Genomic DNA, 19,278 nt, shown 5'->3' on the forward strand with positions numbered 1-19,278 from the left:
TTTCCATAAATTAAAGTGTGTCATGACTTAGCAGCTGTTCATTACATGTTTAATATTTATTTCCTAAACATATACATTAGGCAAAGAGTATCATATTGGATTTTATTCTGGATTAGAGCTGTATATGGAAAATGCAATTAAGTCAATTGCTGGACTCAGGTAATATAATAAAGCTTTAAAAAGCAAAACTAACATTTGCTCAATTTAGCTGAGAAAACAAACCTCAAATATTGCAATAAAGGTCTCAATTCATAGTAATTTGCACTTTGTAAAAGGGAATTGCTTAAGATTGAGGGAACCAACATTATATTAAAATAAAAGGAAATTTAGTTTTATTTCTTTAGGATTTCTATCTTTGGAAAATTTTAAATAAACTGCCTTTCAGAAGGTTTCTGGATCCAAGAGTCATTCGGGATATACAAAATGTAGAGAACCAATGCAGCATGCCTGTTTTCTCTTGTGAGATCTGAAATGCTAGTTTTGTGCTGTACAGGTACTCTAAGGTAGTCAATTAAGAAGGAATTCCCTGGTGGTCCAGGGGCATCAAGTTTTCACTACTGAGGCCCAGGTTCAATCTCTGGTCAGGGAACTAAGATCCCTGCAAGTTATGCAGCATGGCCAAAAACAACAAAGGTCAATTAAGAGAAAAGCAAAGTAGGTCTTTCAGGATATCATGCATCTACCCGATGCCAACCACACAGAAAAGAGGTGGGAGAAAAGTGCAATCGACTGTTCCCTCCTTCACTCCCTCCCTGTTCTTGGCATCGAGTATGCCAGTACAAGCAAGGGGTGGTCATCACATTTGTGATGAATGGTTGGGGCGGATGGACTGAAGAGTTTATTGGCAGATGGACGATGAAGTTTAAGTGTTGAGGATCTGGGAAAACAACGGTGCCACATACTAAAACAAAAGTTGCAAGGGGAAAAATTTTAATGAAAAGAAAATTATTGAATACATACCCTTTGAAGTACAGATTGCCCAGGTAGACATATTTATTGGAGGTGAAACATGTAGCATCCAGCCTATATAGCTGGATAACTTCCAACAGGAACTCACTGTAAGGAGGAGCAGAGGCCAAGCCTAGAACCTTGGGGAATGCCCACAGCTAGAGAAGAACTAGGACAATTTGGGTAATAACCCAGGGAGAAGAATTCTTAGGAATGAGTATTCATCCAAAGTGTCCAATACTGAAAACAGTGAAAAAAGCATATATTTGTAAGTAAGTAAGTAAGCATAGTCGCTGAGTCATGCCCGACTCTTTGTGACCCATGGGCTGCAGCCCACCAGGCTCCTCTCTCCATGAGATTTTCCAGGCAAGGATACTGGAGTGGGTTGCCATTTCCTTCTCCAGGGAATCTTCCCAACACAGGGATCAAACCCAGGTCTCCTGCACTGCAAGCAGATTCTTTACCGACTGAGCTACAGGTAAGCTACTATGTAATTACAAAAAGTTATTTTTATCTATCCTGATTTTATGTTCAAATAAAGGGTCGAAGTTACCACAAATTAATTCAGAGTTTATAGTGAACAAACATTGCACCAAAGGAAAAAAAAATTGGAATCCTTCCCCAGATTAGTAGGAAATAAATTGAAAAAACCCTGATGTTGGGAAAGACTGAGGGTAGGAGGAGAAGCAGGCAACAGAGGATGAGATGGTTGGATGGTATCACTGACTCAATAAACATGGGTTTGAGCAAACTCAGGGAGATAGTGAAGGACAGGGAAGTCTGGCGTGCTGCAGTCCATGGGGTCACAGTCAGACACTTAGCAACTGAACAACAACAAATTTGGAGAAGGAAAGAGAGAGAATGGGTCCATACTACCCAAGCTAGGCATTGGTTATCTCAGTAAGAGGAGGTTGGCTGCTGCAGGGCAGAGGGTTGGGGGTGGGGGCGGGGTGATGGCCAGCACAGCCCTAGCAGGCCCAGGCAGTCAAGTATCACTAGTTACTCAGCTCCTCAGAGGGGTTTCTCTGAAGCACCTCTGAAAAACTACCAGAAAGGCGTTAGCTAAAACTGCAAGAATATCCAACTCATGTGTGTGTGTGTTAGTCGCTCAGTTGTGTCCAACTCTTCGCGACCCCATGCACTGTACCCCACCAGGATCCTCTGTCCACGGAATTCTCTAGGCAAGAATACTGGAGTGAGTTTCCATTCCCTTCTCCAGAGGATCTTCCCAACCCAGGGATCGAATCTAGGTCTCCTGCACTGGAAGCAGATTCTATACTGTCTGAGCCACTAGGAAAGCCCAGCAGATATTACTCATGTTTCCCTAATTTGAAAATATACCAGAAACAAATATCAGAACTCAGCAATCAATATTATGTGATTTTATATTTAAACACAGATGCAGAATAACAGGTTAAGTAATTTGGTCATGCTCATACACTTAATTAGTGTCAGAATTTACTAATTATTATCACCTCATTGGGAAAATATATTTTTCAAATACGAAAGTCCATAAATTGGTCACCATCACCAAGTAGAAAACTGGGGCAAGGGAGGGGGATTCTTTTTCAGAATTGTTTTAATAAACAATTTATCTTTTCATTGCACCATCTGAATACCTGCCTTAATTTTCTGGGTTGATTTGACCAGACCCAGTGACTCAGCAGAATAGAACTAAAATTGTTTTTCTCTATATTCCATGTTATGAAAACTAGAGAGAATGTACCCCTTATTATGATTGTGGATTCATAACAGCAAAATACACTCATAAACTGGAAGCTGCTCAGACAGTCATTATCTCCAAAAAAAAGAAGACTGCTAGGCTTTGAGGCAAAGGATAAATTAACTGGAGTGAAAGAATTTCTTTTCCAAACTCCAGACATAAACAGCTTGACACTTTTGAAAGAGGGGTTATGAGGGTGACAATGTTTTTGTGTCTTCCTCATTTCTTCTATCATAATCAACTTCAGCTGTTATATTACTCCCAAGTATGGCATTTTGAGTGTGAACAAATTTTATTTTCTTCTTGGAACATGTGACTATGTCAATGTGTTTCTCCGCAAGCAAGTGAGCTTGGTTTTGCCTGTCTCTCTGTCTTCATCACTTCCATCATACCAGGGAACAGGAAAACATTCCTCTTTTATAAAGAGGAACAGTCAATACTGAACACAGGAACCACATATTCACTCTAGCTTTTACACGTTGAACTGTATTTGTATTTAATTTATAGTGTCATTAATGTCTTCTCTCCTTCACACATGTGAAGTGCTGTATTATTCTAACCATAAGTTCTAGACAAGTTGATAGAACATGCATGTACTTGGCCTGAAATTTCGACTCACTAAGTGTACTGTATACAATACAAATGAGCTTTTCAGTTTGTTTTGAGCAATCGTAACAGGAGTAATCCTTAAAGTAGCACCACTATTGGACACCAGTGATTTCCAGCTGATTTTACGACACTATAAACGCTCTCAGTTGCATTCAAAAGCAACATAATTCTAAATAAATCATTTTAATTCACTTTTGTTTTTAAAAGCTAACTGTTTGAGGTACCTTTGATGCACACTGCCTTATGTCAAATACTTGTCACTCTGATAAGATTCAGTGGAAATCAACAGTGAAACTGTTCCAGTCTAATGAAAATTGATGCTTCAAACTTATTTACAACTTAAGAAAGATTCCACTTCCATATATGACAACTTACAGACAAATCAGTACAAATCACTATTTCAAGAAAGTAAAAAAGAACTAGTTGTAGTTACAAGGCTTTTGCAGAAACAAACGCAACATTAGTCATACTTTTTTTAAAAAAAGGAGAAGAAAAAAATAATGCAAATTTCCAGGACCCTTAGAATGAATAAATGAAGAGTAGTATATTCGTATGATAGACTACTATACAGTAATTAAAATTTAAAACTTCTGCTATAGACAGCATAATGAAGAACAGAGGAAGGCACACACGTAGACACACTGTCTGTATATATAATGATGCCTCTCATAAAAGTTGAAATCAGACAAAATTATTCTATGCTGCTAGAACTTCTGCCAGAGGTTACCTCTGGAAGAAAGGTGGAATCAGTGACCTGGAGGTGGCACAAGGAAGTGCTTCTGGAGTGCTGGTGATGGTACCCATCTTGATCTGTGCAGTGGTCACATAAGAGTGTTTACTTTGTGAAAATGCACTGGGCTGCATGCTTAGGATTTGTTCCTTTTCTGCACATACGCTATACTTCATTTAAGGGTTTATTTTATGGAAAGAAGGAGTAAGTAGACTCCATCTCATCTCTCCCACTGAACGCAGTTATAAAACAGAATCTGAGAAGGACTCCTCAAGGACTCTGAAAAGTAAACAGTAGCAGAAAGTTTGAAAAAGAAGCCCAGCCCCATCAAACCGATGGTGCCTTTGTCATTCTTTCCATTTCTAGTACCTTCCCACCTGGTTTCAGCACAGCCTGGAGGTAGATATCATGCAGACAGTCCTCTAGAAAAAGCCCTCCGGTTCTAATTCAGGAAGTGGGAAGGGGTCTCCTAACACTCCAGTCCTTCCATCCCATCTGTGAAGCAATCCTGGGACAGTGGTGGCAGCAGCAGCTGCTGCAAGGGAGGTCCTCAGGCGCCTAGAACGCTGATGGAGGAGAGCCTTCCTTTCTGAGACTGGGGCGAGCCCCACCGCTCTGTCCCCACCACTGGGCCCCTGTACACAAGGAGTCATAGGAAGTACATCACAGAGTGGGATACATAAAGCCCCAGCTTTCCGGCCAAAGAACCAAAAGGGGGAGCCCCCCAAAATTGAGTACTGAGACAGTTATGGAGAGGGAGGGGCTTGGGAAATGATCCCATGGAAATATTTATGAACTGCTGGGCTCACTCCTGGGTATGGTGACTCTGACACTAAAAAGTATACAATAGACTTTGAAAACTGAACTATGGTACAAATCACTGCCCTGATCTCACGTTGGTCACTGAATAGTACACACACGGGATAGACCTGAAAGGCACTACAAATGCCTTTGGAAACCAACCCTCAGAAGACTAGTCAGAATTTGCGGCCTAAGTCAAGTTAGGTTGACTGCTGCCAGAACAAAAAAATAGCATCATTTTCCATATGATCTTAAAGACCCAAGGTCTTAGGACATAATATTTGAAATGTCCAGGATATACGAAAAAACTATTCTGCATATGAAGAACCAGGAAAATCTCAGTTTGTATGGGGAAAAAAATATCAGATGACACAAATGTTGAAGTTACCCAACAATGACTTTAGGCAGTTTTCTAAAAATTCTCCAAAAAGTAAATGGTGAACACCCTTGAAATGAAGCAGATGATAGAAAGACTCTAAGAAACTCAAACATCATAAAGAATCAAGAGAAAAATCTTAATTTAAAAAATTATAATAACTGAAAATTTAAAATACACCGGATGAGTTCAGCAGCAAAATGGAGATAACAAGGAAGAAGTCAATAAACCTGAAGGAATATAAATAGAAATTATCCAGCCTAAAGAATAGAGGAAGACTGGAGGAAAATGAACAGAACCTCTGGGACCTATAGGAAATACCAAAAGATCTAAAATTCATATAACCATATACTCACAAGTAAAGAGAATGTGTTATAAAAGTAAATATTTGAAAAAATAACTGCTGAAAGTTTCCCAAATTTGAGAAAAGGTATAAATTTACACATCCAAGAAGTTAGGTTAACCCTGAACAGTATAAACCCAAAGAAATCAATGTCTAAATATACTGTAATCAAACTGCTAAAAACTAAAGACAAAGAAAAAATTATTGAAAGCAGCCAGAGAAATCTGATGCATTACTTACAGGAGAACAATGATTTCAATGAAAACCAATTTCCCATGAGAAACAGTGAGGACAGAAATAAATGAAATAGTATAAATGAATTCTACATCCAGTGAAAAATATCCTTCAGGAATGAATATGAGATAAAGACATTTTTATATGAAAGAAAACTGATAGAATTGGCTGCCAGCAGAACTGCTCTAAGTATAAAGGAAGTTCTTCAGACACAAGAAAAATGCTACCAGAAGGAAGCCTAGAACATCAGGAAAGAAGGTGGAACAATAGAAATTATAAACACCTGTATACATACAGTAGGCCATTTTTCTCCTCTTGAGCTATTTAGACATATTTAATGTTTGAAATAGACATTAATGGTTGAAAGAGAAAATATAGCATTGTCTTCTGGAAAGATGTATATCACACAGGCACATACATGTATGTGTTTGTGTGTGTGTGTATACACTCACATTCACCAGGCTGAGAGAGAAAGACAGAGATACATTCCAATAAGCCAAGAGAAAGCTAGGAAATAGGACACAGGGATGAAAAAGAGAGGGAGCAAACATAAAACAAATAAAATAAAGGTGCTAAAATGCAAACATATTAATAATTACAACAGATGTAGATAATCTCAACATACTAATCAAAAGACAAAGACTGACAGAATGGATAGAAAACCAACAGCAGCCTAAAAACCAGTTATATTATGTCTAGAGGAAACTCATTTAAAACTTAATGATACAGATATGTTAGAAGAAAAAGAATAGAAAAGATATACCTTGCAAACATTGACCAAAAGAAAACTGGAGTAGCTATATTAACACAAAACAAAACAGAAAAGAGAAAAATTACCAAATATAAAGAGGAACATTACACCATTGGGTCAATTTGACCACTAAAACATAAAAAATATTAAATGTATACACACAAAATAGTATCACGTTTGACTTCATGGAACAAAACTGACAGACTGAAAAGAGAAATAGAAGAATTTACAATATTTGGAAACGTGAACACTTCTCTCACAGTGATCAATAGACGTAGTAGACAAAAAACTAACAAGAATCAACTAATCTACTACTTGACATTTAAAGAACATTCTATCCAACAATACCAGAATACATATTTCCCAAGTACACACGAAACAGTCACCAAGATAGATCATATCCTGGGTCACATGATAAATCTTAACAAAGGGAAAAAAACTAAAATCATACAAATTATATTCTTTGACTATAACGGACTTTAGAATAAAAATTAATAACATAAGAAAGGAAAAACCTCCAAACAGCACCAGATTTAACAACGCAATCCTAAATAATGCATGAGTCACAGAGGTAGTCTAAATGGAAATTATAAAACATTTTGAACTGAAGAAAAACCAAAATAAAACCTTTCAAAATGTGTGAAATGCAACTAGAGTCATTCTTAGATGCAGAGCAACTGGAACTCTTAAGTGTTGCTAGTGCAACAGTGAACAGTCATTTTGGAAACAGTTTGGCAGTTTTCTTATAAAGTTCAACATACCCTTACCATTTAACCCAATAATCCTATTCATAGACATTTACCCTGAAGAAATGAAAACTTATATTTACACAAAAACCTATACATAAATGTTTATAATAGCTCTACCTATGATTGCCAAAAGCTAGAAACAACCCAAATATCCTTTAAGACATAAATGGACAAGCAAATGGTAATACCTCCAAGTAATAAAACACTTAGCAACAAAATGGAATGGACTACTGATACATGCAGAAACTCAGATAAATCTCAAAGATATTTTGCTGTGTGAAAGAGGCCAGTGTCCAAAAGTTACACACTCTATCATTCCATGCAAACTACAATCTCAAAAGAACAAAAGCAAAGCAATGAAAACCAGATTAGTGATCGCCAGAGGTTAAGGGTGGGAGAGGCTTGTAATCATGAAGGAATAGGATGAGCTGAATTGAGTTTTCTGTTTGTTTTGAAGTTATGGAACTGTTCTGTATCCTGATTGTGTTGATGCTTACACAAATTTAAATATGTTTTAAAATTCAAAGAACTACATACTAAAATAAAAGATCAAATTTTATCATTAATTTAAAAATAAAATTAATACAAACAAAGGAACATTTTTATAAGAAGTTTACATTTAATATGTAAGGCACTATACAGTCCATGGAATTCCCCAGGCCAGAATACTAGAGTGGGTATCCTTTCCCTTCTCCAGCAGATCTTCCCAATCCAGGGATAGAACAAGGGTCTCCTGCATCGCAGGCAGATTCTTTACCAACTGAGCTAACAGGGAAGCCCGTGCAGGGCACAAACGTCCCCAAATAAGATTTCAATATCTAGGTAACATCAAGACTAGTCTGACCACAAGTGAAAACCAGAAAGATAGTGGTATACTCACCACTGCTTGCTCCTCTACAGTTTCCATTGCTAGAATCCATAGGAAAATCTGAAAGGAGATGATAGAGTACAGTAAGAGTCATACCATTCCTTATTATTTCAAGAATTCTCATCCTAAAATCGAATTCAGTCACAAGTGGATCTGGATAACAACCCAGGTGTCTCAAGGAGATGGATTCTTATCAGAGTCGTGAGGTTGACACTATCTTCTGTAGGTCAAATAAGGACAAGATGCATTCTTTCACGTGATTTTCATGTGATTGACAGCTGATATACTCTCGAATCCTCGTCAACTGTGGATACATTTCTGGATTTAATAAACAAAAGTTTTTGAGTTTCATGAAAATTTCCAACAATTAAACATATAGTAGGTACTCACCCAACACTTTTCGTGATGGCTACAATAACTAAATACACCTTTTCAATAATAGATGTATCACACTTTACTGGCATACATTAGATGTCTCACACATTTACTGGCATTCTTAGTGCTTAAGGAAAATATGCAGAAAGTCTTCTTGTGCTGCTGGTCAAATGCACGCTAAACGGGTGTTTAGCAGAAAGGAAGTCTACCATCAAGGGACTACTCAAGCTAGTGCAATTAATAGACATAATAACAATTGGAAATTTGCCACTGACTCTTTTTAAGATCCCCAAATCCCAGAAAATGGTAACATGATTAATGGTAATGAAAATGGTGATTATGTTAAGTTCTTCTTTGTTCTAGTTAAGAAGGCAGCCTCTGATGAATAATACTGATTGCCCCAACAAAGCATTATGCTGTACATAATTCTATGTTCTTATTGACACTTCAACTCAGTACACTTACACCAGCATTTTCCATTTGCATTAATATCTTGTGTTAAATGAGTTTAATGCCTCTGTTTATCCTAGTAGAAAATAATGTTCTTCCTCTGTCCTTTTTCTTCATAGGTCATATCATCAATAAATGAAACCAGAAGGTATAACACCATTTTAGAACAATAACACTCAAAACTACAATTAATAGATTACTTTCCCAGGCTTAGTAATCATCAGCTGCTATTTTAAAATCTATATCCTAGGGAGTTCCCTGGTGACCTAGTGGTTAGGATTCTGGGCTTTCATTCCTGTAGTCAGAGTTCAACCCCTGGTGGGAGAACTGATATCCTGCAAGCTGTGCGGTGTGGCCAAAAATGAAAAAGAAAAAAATAAGAAAAGGACATCCCTGGTGGTCCAGTGGTTGAGAGTCTGCCTGCCAATGCAGAGGACAAGGGTTCAATCCCTGGTCCAGAAAGATTCCACACGCTGTGGGGCAACTAAGCCTGTGCCCCACAACTACTGGAGTGGACATGCTCAAGAGTCCACACGCTGCACCTACTGAGCTGGTGCACCCAGAGCCCACACTCCAAAATAAAAGGGACCACTGCAGTGAGAGGCCCACGCGCTGTGACTAGAGAGCAGCCTCCCTGGACACAACTAAAGAAAGCCCACATGCAGCAGCAGAGACCGAGTGCAGCCAAAAATTAACAATACAGAAAAAATAAGGAAAAAGCTATATCCTAGGAAAATATGCACATGATTTATACAAAGATAATCTCGCTGTAAATTAAAAAAGTATACTGACCCACATGTAAAGTAATTGTTTAATGTCAACAGGTTAAAATAAAACTGAAAAAATTCTTCTCTTGGAAAATGAAAACCCCTTTAAAGCAGCTGATCCTAGGAGTCTGGTTTTCTTCTTTTATTCTTATTCATAGGAAAATGTTTCTACACTTTTTTTAAGTGCTTAGACATCAGCTGTTAGAATTATAAAAGAGAAGGCCAAAGTTTTCTGATTATAAATAATCCAAAAAAAGCCTGTTTTCAGAAAGTTGAACTTAGGAATTCTAACAAATTATTCTAAATTAAAATAGTAGGTATTACTAGCAGGTTTTAATGCCCCATGGATTTCAAGTAGGTGTCATAGAGGTTTCCAGAAGAAGAGTTCTAAGAAGGAGCTGGGAAAAGAGAGGGTTTTCCAAATAGAAAACAGCACGTGCCAGAGTCTGGGGTGAGAAACCAAAGCACTCGTGGAGTGGAGGGACCTACAAGTCTTCCAGTGGGGCTAACAGAGTAGAGTAAGTAGACAGAAAGGAAACTAGAGGGGTAAGAAGGCATGAGATCATGAAGGCTAGCGGCAGATACCAGAAAATTTTAGACAACAGGTTTGTATTTCAGAATGATCACCCTATTGGAACATGGAGGGGTCATACTGGAGGTCAGCAAGGCAATTATCATTCTAGCTCCAAAATCTATGGAAGAAATGGTGAGGTCCAAACAAAGAAAGTAGCATTAGAGAAAAAGGGGAGGGAATTGTATTCAGAGTTGACCTAAAGCACCTGATGCCAACTGAATGTGGGGGATAAAGAAAAGGTGGAAGCAAGGCTGCCTTCAGACCTGGAACATGGGTGGGTGTGCCCCTTAACAAGATAGAAAATACTAGAAGAGAACAGACCTATGAAGCTAAGGAAATGAGGAGTTCACTCTGGGGCCTACAGAGAACGAGGAGCTCAGGGATAGACAGGAGAGTACAGAATGTATGTTCTCTCCTGTCTCAGAAGTGCAGAGAAGTACTTATCTCTCATCCCTTGGAATTCATTGTCCAGAGCTGCCTTCTATTCTCTAAAGCCACATATAAATCAAAATACAATGAAAACAAAAGGGTTACTGTAACTGAAATTCTGATGGTCAAAGTGAAAGTCGCTCAGTTGTGTCTGCCTCTTTGCAACCCCATGGACTATAAAGTCCATGGAATTCTTCAGGCCAAAATACTGGAGTGGGTAGCCTTTCCCTTTTCTAGGGGATCTTCCCAACCCAGGGATTGAACCCAGGTCTCCTGTGTTACAGGCAGATTCTTTACCAGCTGAGCTACAGGGAAGCCCAAGAATACTGGAGTAGGTAGCCCATCCCTTCTCCAGTGGATCTTCCTGACCCATGAATTGAACCAGGGTCTCCTGCTTCACAGGCAGATTCTTTACCAACTGAGCTATCAGGGAAGCCCTCGGATGGTCAAAAGACACTGATTCTCTATACAGTTAACATCACCTGTTTCTTCATAAGAGAGGAAGTATAATTTAGAACAGGCCCTGGTTTGAATCGTCTATTGTTTTATGGACTTGGTTCACTTAGCTTCTCTATATCCCTCAGCTTCCCTTTCTGCAGATAGGAGTAATAGTACCTACCAAGTAGTTATTATGAGAATTAAAGAAATTAATATGCATCACATACTAAGCAGCACACGTCACATACTAAGTGTTGTTAGTTCTTATTCTCTGGCCAGTAATGATTCCTGGTCTGAGAATGAAGTCTTCCCAGTCACACTGCTGTTGTTTTACCCTTTATCATTCATTTCATATAGCTATTTCTTTTGCTCTTCACAGTCTCTATGTTAATGCCACACGACTTGCTCAAGGTATAACTTTTTTTTTTTGCTGCACCGTGCAGCATATGGGATCTTCGTTCCCTAACCAGGGATCGAATCCATACCCTCTGCAGTGGAAGCACTTAGTCTTTAACCACTGGACCACCAGGGGAAATTCCTCAAAGTATAACATTAATGGCAAATCTGGGATTCCAACTAAGGGCCAAAACTCTAAAACTGGTTTTCTTTAAACTAAAGACATATGGCCAATTTTTAATCATTCAAAACTCTCTATCTATATGGTGGTAATTGGTCTCCTCTTTCCATACACCTAGTAGGACAAAGGACAAATATAACTTAGCCAATTTTGCTATGTGTAGCAAGCAACTATTTAGAATTTTGTGGAAACAAGATAGAAAAGAATTATTAATATACAATTTGGAGACTACCTAAGATCCCATTACCACTGATAACTGTGTTAGCTATAAACATAATTTAATATCATTGTATTCTAAGGTACTCCTTCCTACCCCCATCCAGAGTGCCTTTCAAAACTTCACACAATGAAGTCTTAGCCTAAAATTTCCATTTCCCCTTTCCATTCCATTTTCCTCCTCATATCACACTAAATAATTCTCCCTTTTTGCTATTTGGCCCCTCAAATATTTGTAGACCAGGGCTAAAGAAAAGGCTGCCTGTTCCCCAGAAAGTGGAGAAATGATTAAACAGCAGCGCATGCATGTGAAAGTTGGCGCAGCTCTGCCAGGCAAGAGAGGGCAGGGAGAAATGTGCTGCGCAAGAGCTGGGTGACAACAAAAAGCAGCCGTGACTGAGGAGCGATTATAAAGCCCTGGGCATGGCAACCCAGCGGGCAGCATAATTGCTGTGAAATATCATACCATACATTTTCTTAAACACTCAATGTCTACATTTCTGAGATAAACTGTTTGTAATTAACAGACATCCGTCAAGCTCATTCTTTATTCCTATTGCTCCCAAAGGGATTTGTTCTTGAGCCCGAGGTCCAGGTCAATTTGTGTAAAATGAAATACTAAGTTTATATTCAGAAGAAATAAGATTGGCCTACCCAGGGCGTTCTCAGTGTGAAGCTTGTTTCCCAGAGTTGAACTGACAAAAGCTCTAAGCTCTATCTGCCTTTACCAACAGACTAGGTTTGTCCAAATAAATAAAAAAATAAATTTTAATACTAATGATAATAATGGTAAAATAGCAATAGCAACAGCAGCAATTTGTTGAGGACTAACTATGCATGAGATACTACAGATGCTGTTTAACTCCATTTTCACCATCTCCGTGGGATGTAGGCAGTATGTTCCCATGTCACAGATTAGCAAACTCTGCATTGGAGAGGCTATACAACTGCCATATAGTAATAGCTGATATGAGGCAGAATCAAGATTCAACATCTGGTCTTTCCCACTCCACGCTCATACCCTTTATTCATCACACAATATTAAATATTTGACTGTTAACTGGCTGAATGACTAAATTGAACTGAATTCACAGATAAAGCAGGTGTACATGCAGTCACAGGTCTACAATAAATACAAAATGTAGAAAAAGAATAAATTTAATGTGAATTTATTAGTAATCATCAAGAGGATATGATATGTTCTGTATAAAAACATGCTTGCCCTTAATACTTCAAAACAAAAAGCAGACTGAAGCAAAATCCCATTCAATAAAATTCTGCTTTGTAAAATGTCCTTAAACTTGTTGGTGGAGTCATAATATCCTACAAGGGAACAAATTTGTGTAAATGGTAGGATTTGAAAATCCTCTTGACATTGAAGGTACGTAAACGGTGGTTCTATTTTATTCAGGGAGACCTCATTTTTACATTCTGCTAGATTCTAGGCATAAGACATAGGAACTCTGTTTATACTTAAAGGAAGGGAAAAAAAACCCCTGCTTCATGAACTATCATATCCCACTGAAGCAAGGCGCATATTGCATCGTAAGTTAAACTGGCCACATGTGGTAGTTCTTAAGTAATTCCAGGTGCCTGATAGTTTGACCCAGCATAGGGAATGTAATTTTCAGCAAGCTGCAGCCTTGGAAGCCCGGGGACCCTTCAGGCTAGAATCCACCACTCCATCCCTCTCTCCTCCCCTTCAGCTCCCTCCTGCCACCACAGTCTCTGATTCACACCGGGGACACGGCAAGGGGAAGGGAGAACACCAACAAACGGTTGCAACTGCCACCTACCCCTACTTCTTTTCCTAGCAAGGGCAACTGTCAGCAAAACACATTATAGCCTTTTAAAGCAGCTTAGTAATCCGGGCCCATGGACTGACAAATTGTTTCCATGCATGTCTTATTTGAGTGCTTCAATGAGGCAATTGTTCTACATTTGGTCCACGATGATGGGTAACTCAGGGACACTTGAGGAAACTGCTTCCTATCCATACTGACCATGGCTTTTGAGAGCCACTAACTTTGCCAAACCTCTCTCAGTTGAGGTCCATCTCTAGGAGAGGTTTCAGAGTAGGAGGAGGAATGCATTTCAGTGTGAACTGTGGCCACTGCATTCCTAGCCCTTGGCCTGAGAGGAGTGTCTGCATTTAACTGATCTAAGTGCCTGACAGACCAGGGCAGCTCTCTCCCAGCATCTGTACAGCCTGTAACATTAATGAGTATAAAAGCTCAAGTGCTCTTTTAGCCCAAAGATAAATAAGAAATACATTTCTTTGTGATTTGTTTAACCAGTTGTTGGTTGATTATTAAAATCAAGACAACAATAGGTGTAGTCAAAGGTGATAAACTGAGGTGACCATCAAAAAAATCTGGAAATCTTTCTGTTCAGTTTGGTTTTGCAGCTATTTGTACAAGTACTTTTCCCCTCCCTCGTCCTCTATGTTAAGTGGGTCACTGTGCACAGAAAACATTTTTTCCAAATCAATTCCTTGACCAAGAGCTGTTCACCTAAGAATGGACCGACGGCATGAGCTTAGGCTGAGCAAGTTGAGAGGGAAAAGAAGAAAAAGTTGATGCCCAAGAAATGAACAGAGAAGGAGGTATAAAAAGTCATCACACCTAAGGGCAGAGATGATCTGGGGAGGGTGTGAAAGAGGACCAAGTCATAAAAGATTGGGTTTATTTAAAGTATACGAAGGGTGAAATTTTCGGGTTTTGGGTAATTGGTAGGAATGACATTGAGTTAGAATTAAATGGACCATAATGAACTAGGTTTAGCTGGACTCTTACGAGTTATGACTATCCTAATTAAACCAAACACTAGTGAGAAAGCAACTCGTGACTGATCCCACTGAACACAGAACTGTAATAAAGTTTTACAGTAGGGGAAGAGCGAAATGAATCTGTGGTTGATGCACACAGAGAAAGGTACTGAAGACAAATTGTTTGCAGAGCATAAGAGTGGGATAAGGGGTGAGATTAAAAATAACATTACATGAGTGTATGATGATAACATGCCTTAAATATAACTCCTTTCATCCATATGTCATTTACAAAATGATTTGAAGGCATGTGGGAATGTGAAAAGAGCCCAGCAATTTCACTTCACCAGCTCCGTGGCTGGAGCAAGTCTCAGAAACTAATTAGCAGTGCATACCAATGTTTCACAGCTATTTCGGTCTGGAATGGAAGAACAATTTATCTCATTGAAAGGAGGGGGAAATTTAAGGTGAAGGTAATTGCTCAAATTGGATGTTGAGCAAACACATACCACTAAGATCTGTGGGTTGGGGTAAGGTTACTGAAATTATCTTGGCATTTTTAATGATAAGAAGAAAACAGTGCTTCAGTTTTCCGTTTTCACCATACAGTCTTTACAAGTAGCTAAACACGAGGGATGCAGAAAACTGATTATAAACAAATAAAAGGAAGAAAAGAGCACCCTCTATGTGGTTACTAGGACATGTAAAGAGTGGAAGTGAAGGGGCAGTGTTGAGCAGAAGTGTGATGGGAGTGGAATGAACTTGAGTGTTTTAGAAAGACAGATCGCCTATAAGAATAGACTGCATCGGTTTAGAAGGGAGGTGAAAAGAGAGAAAAAAGGCACGGTGTTCGATAAAGGCGTAATTAAGACAGAGATTAAGCGAAGTGATCCGAATCCACAGAACCAGAGTAAATGGGAGTAACAAGGACTCCAAGAAGTGAGCGGTTGGAAGGCAGGGAAGTGGGGGCAGTCTGGGCAGTGTCGGACTCACCGGCTCCGTCGGCAGTGACGATGGCCTCCGGAGAGATGCACACGCCGCGGTCATAAACTGGCAGCTCCTCGCAGGCCAGGCTTTCCGGCCACGAGTGGCGGTACTTGATGAGGATGGGCTCACAGCCCTGCCGGGCCCGCTCGCACACAGACTTGCAGGGCTTGATGGGCTCGTGCTGGAAGTCAATGGTGCAGATGGGCGCGTACATAGCACAGAGGAAGAAGAGCAGATCCGGGCTGCAGTGGGTGCCCAGCAGACCTTCGAACTGCTCGATGGCCAGGATGGCGTTGGCCTGGGTGCTGTGGTGCAGGTGGTTGGGCATCTTAGTCATGTTCCAGGGCAGGGACTTGCACAGGGGGATGCGGACGGGCTCACAGGCGGCCGCCCGTGCCCCGGGCACGCGGAGCAGGCAGAGCGCAGCCAGGGCGAGTAGCCCGGCCGGCAGCAGCAGCATCCCTCCCCGGCTCCCGCAGACCATGATCTCGGCAGGATGGGGCAGGGTGCAGCAGTGCGGAGAACTCCGAGGCCCGCTCCTCCGTCTCCTCCTCCCCCCCTGGAAGTGGACACAATGATATGGGAGCTTCTCCTCCCCCGGCAATCTTACAGCTTCCTTGGATCAAATTCCCTCAATGGGGTCCCAAAAGCTGCGCCGAGCGCCAGCCGCCGCCGCCCCTGCCGCTCCTGCCTCTCCGGCTGCTCTTTCCCGAGGTCTAAGCCTTCTGGGGCCGCGGCATCTATTTAATTCCTCGCTCGCTCTGGCAGAAGCGTCCGACTTCGCAGATGAGACGAAAACAAGAGGAACCGAGGGAGGAAAAAAAACAAAAGTAGAATTCAGCTGAGGTAGTTGGAGCTCTGGGGTGTCACGTCCCCTGGATTACAAAAAAGTGCTAAAAGAAGCATGAAAGTCTCCCAAGTGAGGAGGAGAACGGGGGGTGGAGGAGGACGGGGGGTGGAGGAGGGGGGAACGAGAGGGCAAAGACTCCTAAGGGAGGACTGGGATGCAGTAAGAGTTTGCAAGTCTGGTAGGCTGAGCAAAAAGACCCAGCTGCGGGTCTTTGGTGTGAGCTGCTGCTGCTGCAGCGACCGCCGCTGACAGGAGGGACCCGTCCGAGGAGCCGCGACGGGAGGTCTGCGCCTCGGATCCGCTGCTCTTCGCTTTCCTACCTCCAGGAGCGAGAGGCAGCCCCGCCCCCGTGCGGTCCCAGACCTCCAAGCGCCCGCTCCCCTTCCCGGGAAGGGGTCTGTGGTTTGGAGGCGGAGGAAGGAGAAGCCTGCAAAAGCAGAGAGGATGCGATAACCCGAGACAGAGCGGACTTGAGACGACCCACACCGGGAAGCACCGCACCCCCCTATCCCCGGCTCCAAAGGAGAGCCCCCAGCCTCTCACTGAAGAGCCCACCCCAAATCTCCACGAAGGAGTGCCCGCAGTTCCCTACTTGGGAACCCACCCGAGCCCCCCGCTCCCAGGAGGTATTTCCTTTAAGCAACCTCTAGCCTCGCCTCTGTGATTACCGGCTCTGCAGGAAGAACTGAGGGGGAAGACTTAAGCAACGTCACTTGAAAAATGTCCAAGTCGCAGAAAACAGGGACTCCTGCAGCGATGATGGAGCCTTATCAATCCAGAACTCCTGACTGCAGAGGTCTGCATTTTTAATAACTAGGTGGTGGCGGGGTGTGGGGGACCGGGGTAGGGGGGTGTGGGGGTGTGGGCGGAAATCGCCTTTCATAAAAAGAAAAGAAACGCTGTACATAATGACAAATAGGCCACGAGAAGCCAGTAACAGGTCTTTTTTTCTTATAATTTTTTCTTTTGCACTGCAGAATTAAAACTTTTGAGTTTTGCATTTTAAGCTTCAAAGTGAAAACTGCTTTAAAGTACTTGGGCTTCCCCCACCCACGCACCCCTGATTTTACTAAAATAAAATGGCACTTATTAACTCTCCTACCAATAAATTCACCTCACACTTGAGACAAACGTGTAGGAAAATTAGACCACACTGTAATGATAATGATGATAAGGATAACAATAAAATCCTTTCCATCCAAATGAGCTCAATCCAGAAAAGAAAATGGAAAACAGATCCCCTCCTGGTCTGCTCCTTCCACTAATGAGCTTCCTCTTTCCCTCCCTCTCCCCCCTTCCTCCCTTTTCAGGGCGTATTGTAAATGGAATGACCTGCAGAGGCCCTCCTACCCTGCCCTTTCAATGGGAAATCACTGAGCAAAAAGATTGCAGAACGTCAGAAAACACAGCCTTCATTGAGAAGAGAAGGAAACAAACCCTAAAACAAAACAGGAAGTCACCTTTGCTCTGCATCACTGAAACATTTGGAGGCTTTAATCCGGCCATTTCTCACAGTCAGTAATAAGCAGACAAAAGATGCTTCCACTTTAGAGAACCCAGTGAGACCGTTTCCATTCCCCAGCCTTGACATGACAGCACTTATAAAATGTCGGTGCTAACTTGAATTTATGGAATTTTATCTCTAAAATGACCATACACAGCCATTTGGGACTGCAGTAAATTATTTCAGAAGGAAGTTTCTTCCACTTAGGAGAAGGAAAAAAAAAAAAAAAAACCAACAGATTGTAGATAGGGAGTCATTTAAGTGAGTATACAAACTTTGCCTGGTCTACAATTATTTTGTATCATTTAACAAAGGTAAGCCAAAAATTATATAAATAAATTAGATGAAAAAAGATTTAGCAAGTAACATTTAGGGGAAGAAACAAAAACAGTCAATATTTGAGCATTTGTGGGCTCTGTAAAGAAAATGTAGGTGGGATTTTCAGTAGTTTAGAAGTGAGGAGTAGATATAATAGATTGTTTGATAAATATATTTTTCTATTCATCTTATATCTTAACAGCATGAGAAAAAGAATGAGCCAGTTGTTTTAATGGTTCTACAATTATCTGAAATAAAGTGTGTTTTCCTTTCCTTGCACAAAAGTCAAATATCTCCTTTGTCTAACATGTACCCTCACAACATTTTTCTAATCCAAATTTGTCTTTGTCAAAATCTAAAATAAATTTCACGGCTTCCTAGAAGCGTTTAAAAAAAATTTTTTTTAAGTATAGTTGATTTACAATGTTGTGTTACTTTCTGCTATACAGCAAAGAGATTCATATATATGTATATCTTCTTTTTCCTATTCTTTTTCATTATGATTTGTTACAGGATATTGAATGTGGTTCCCTCTGCTACTCAGTAGGACCTTGTTGTTTATACATTCTGTATACAATAGTTTGCATCTGCTAATCCCAATCGGTTCCTCCCCCAACTCTGTCCCCTTGACTACTACAAGTCTGTTCTCTATGGTTTTGAGTCTGTTTCTGTTGTATAAGTTCATTTGTGTCCTATTTTAGGTTCTACATATGTGATATCATGTAGTATTTGTCTTTCTCTTTCTGATTTACTTCACTTAGTAAGATAATCTCTGAATCCATCCATGTTGCTGCAAATGGCAATATTTCAGGCAATATTGCATTCTTTTTATGGCTAAGTAGTATCATTATATATGTATATATATCTATTATATTATATGTATTATATATAAAA

At 40.5% G+C, this 19,278-nt stretch overlaps 1 protein-coding gene across 2 annotated transcripts in view; it reads right to left on the minus strand.

Annotated features, from left to right (window-relative positions):
* Positions 1–17,250, minus strand: part of FRZB (frizzled related protein) — a 33,666-nt gene extending 16,416 nt beyond the window's left edge. Inside the window, exons 1-3 of one of the 2 annotated variants that reach the window (XM_040227760.1) lie at positions 17,167–17,250; positions 15,719–16,490; positions 8,145–8,192 (exon numbers count right to left, since the gene is read on the minus strand). In XM_040227760.1, the coding sequence (XP_040083694.1) occupies positions 8,145–8,192; positions 15,719–16,196 (526 nt within the window). In that variant the 5' untranslated portion in view covers positions 16,197–16,490; positions 17,167–17,250. Of the gene's footprint in view, positions 1–8,144; positions 8,193–15,718; positions 17,001–17,166 lie in introns of those variants that run through there. The other variant, XM_040227759.1, reaches the window with a different exon arrangement.
* Positions 17,251–19,278: the final 2,028 nt, after the last annotated feature.

This window comes from Oryx dammah, unplaced genomic scaffold (genome assembly GCF_014754425.2).
Source record: "Oryx dammah isolate SB20612 unplaced genomic scaffold, SCBI_Odam_1.1 HiC_scaffold_27, whole genome shotgun sequence".
Lineage (NCBI taxonomy): Eukaryota > Metazoa > Chordata > Mammalia > Artiodactyla > Bovidae > Oryx > Oryx dammah.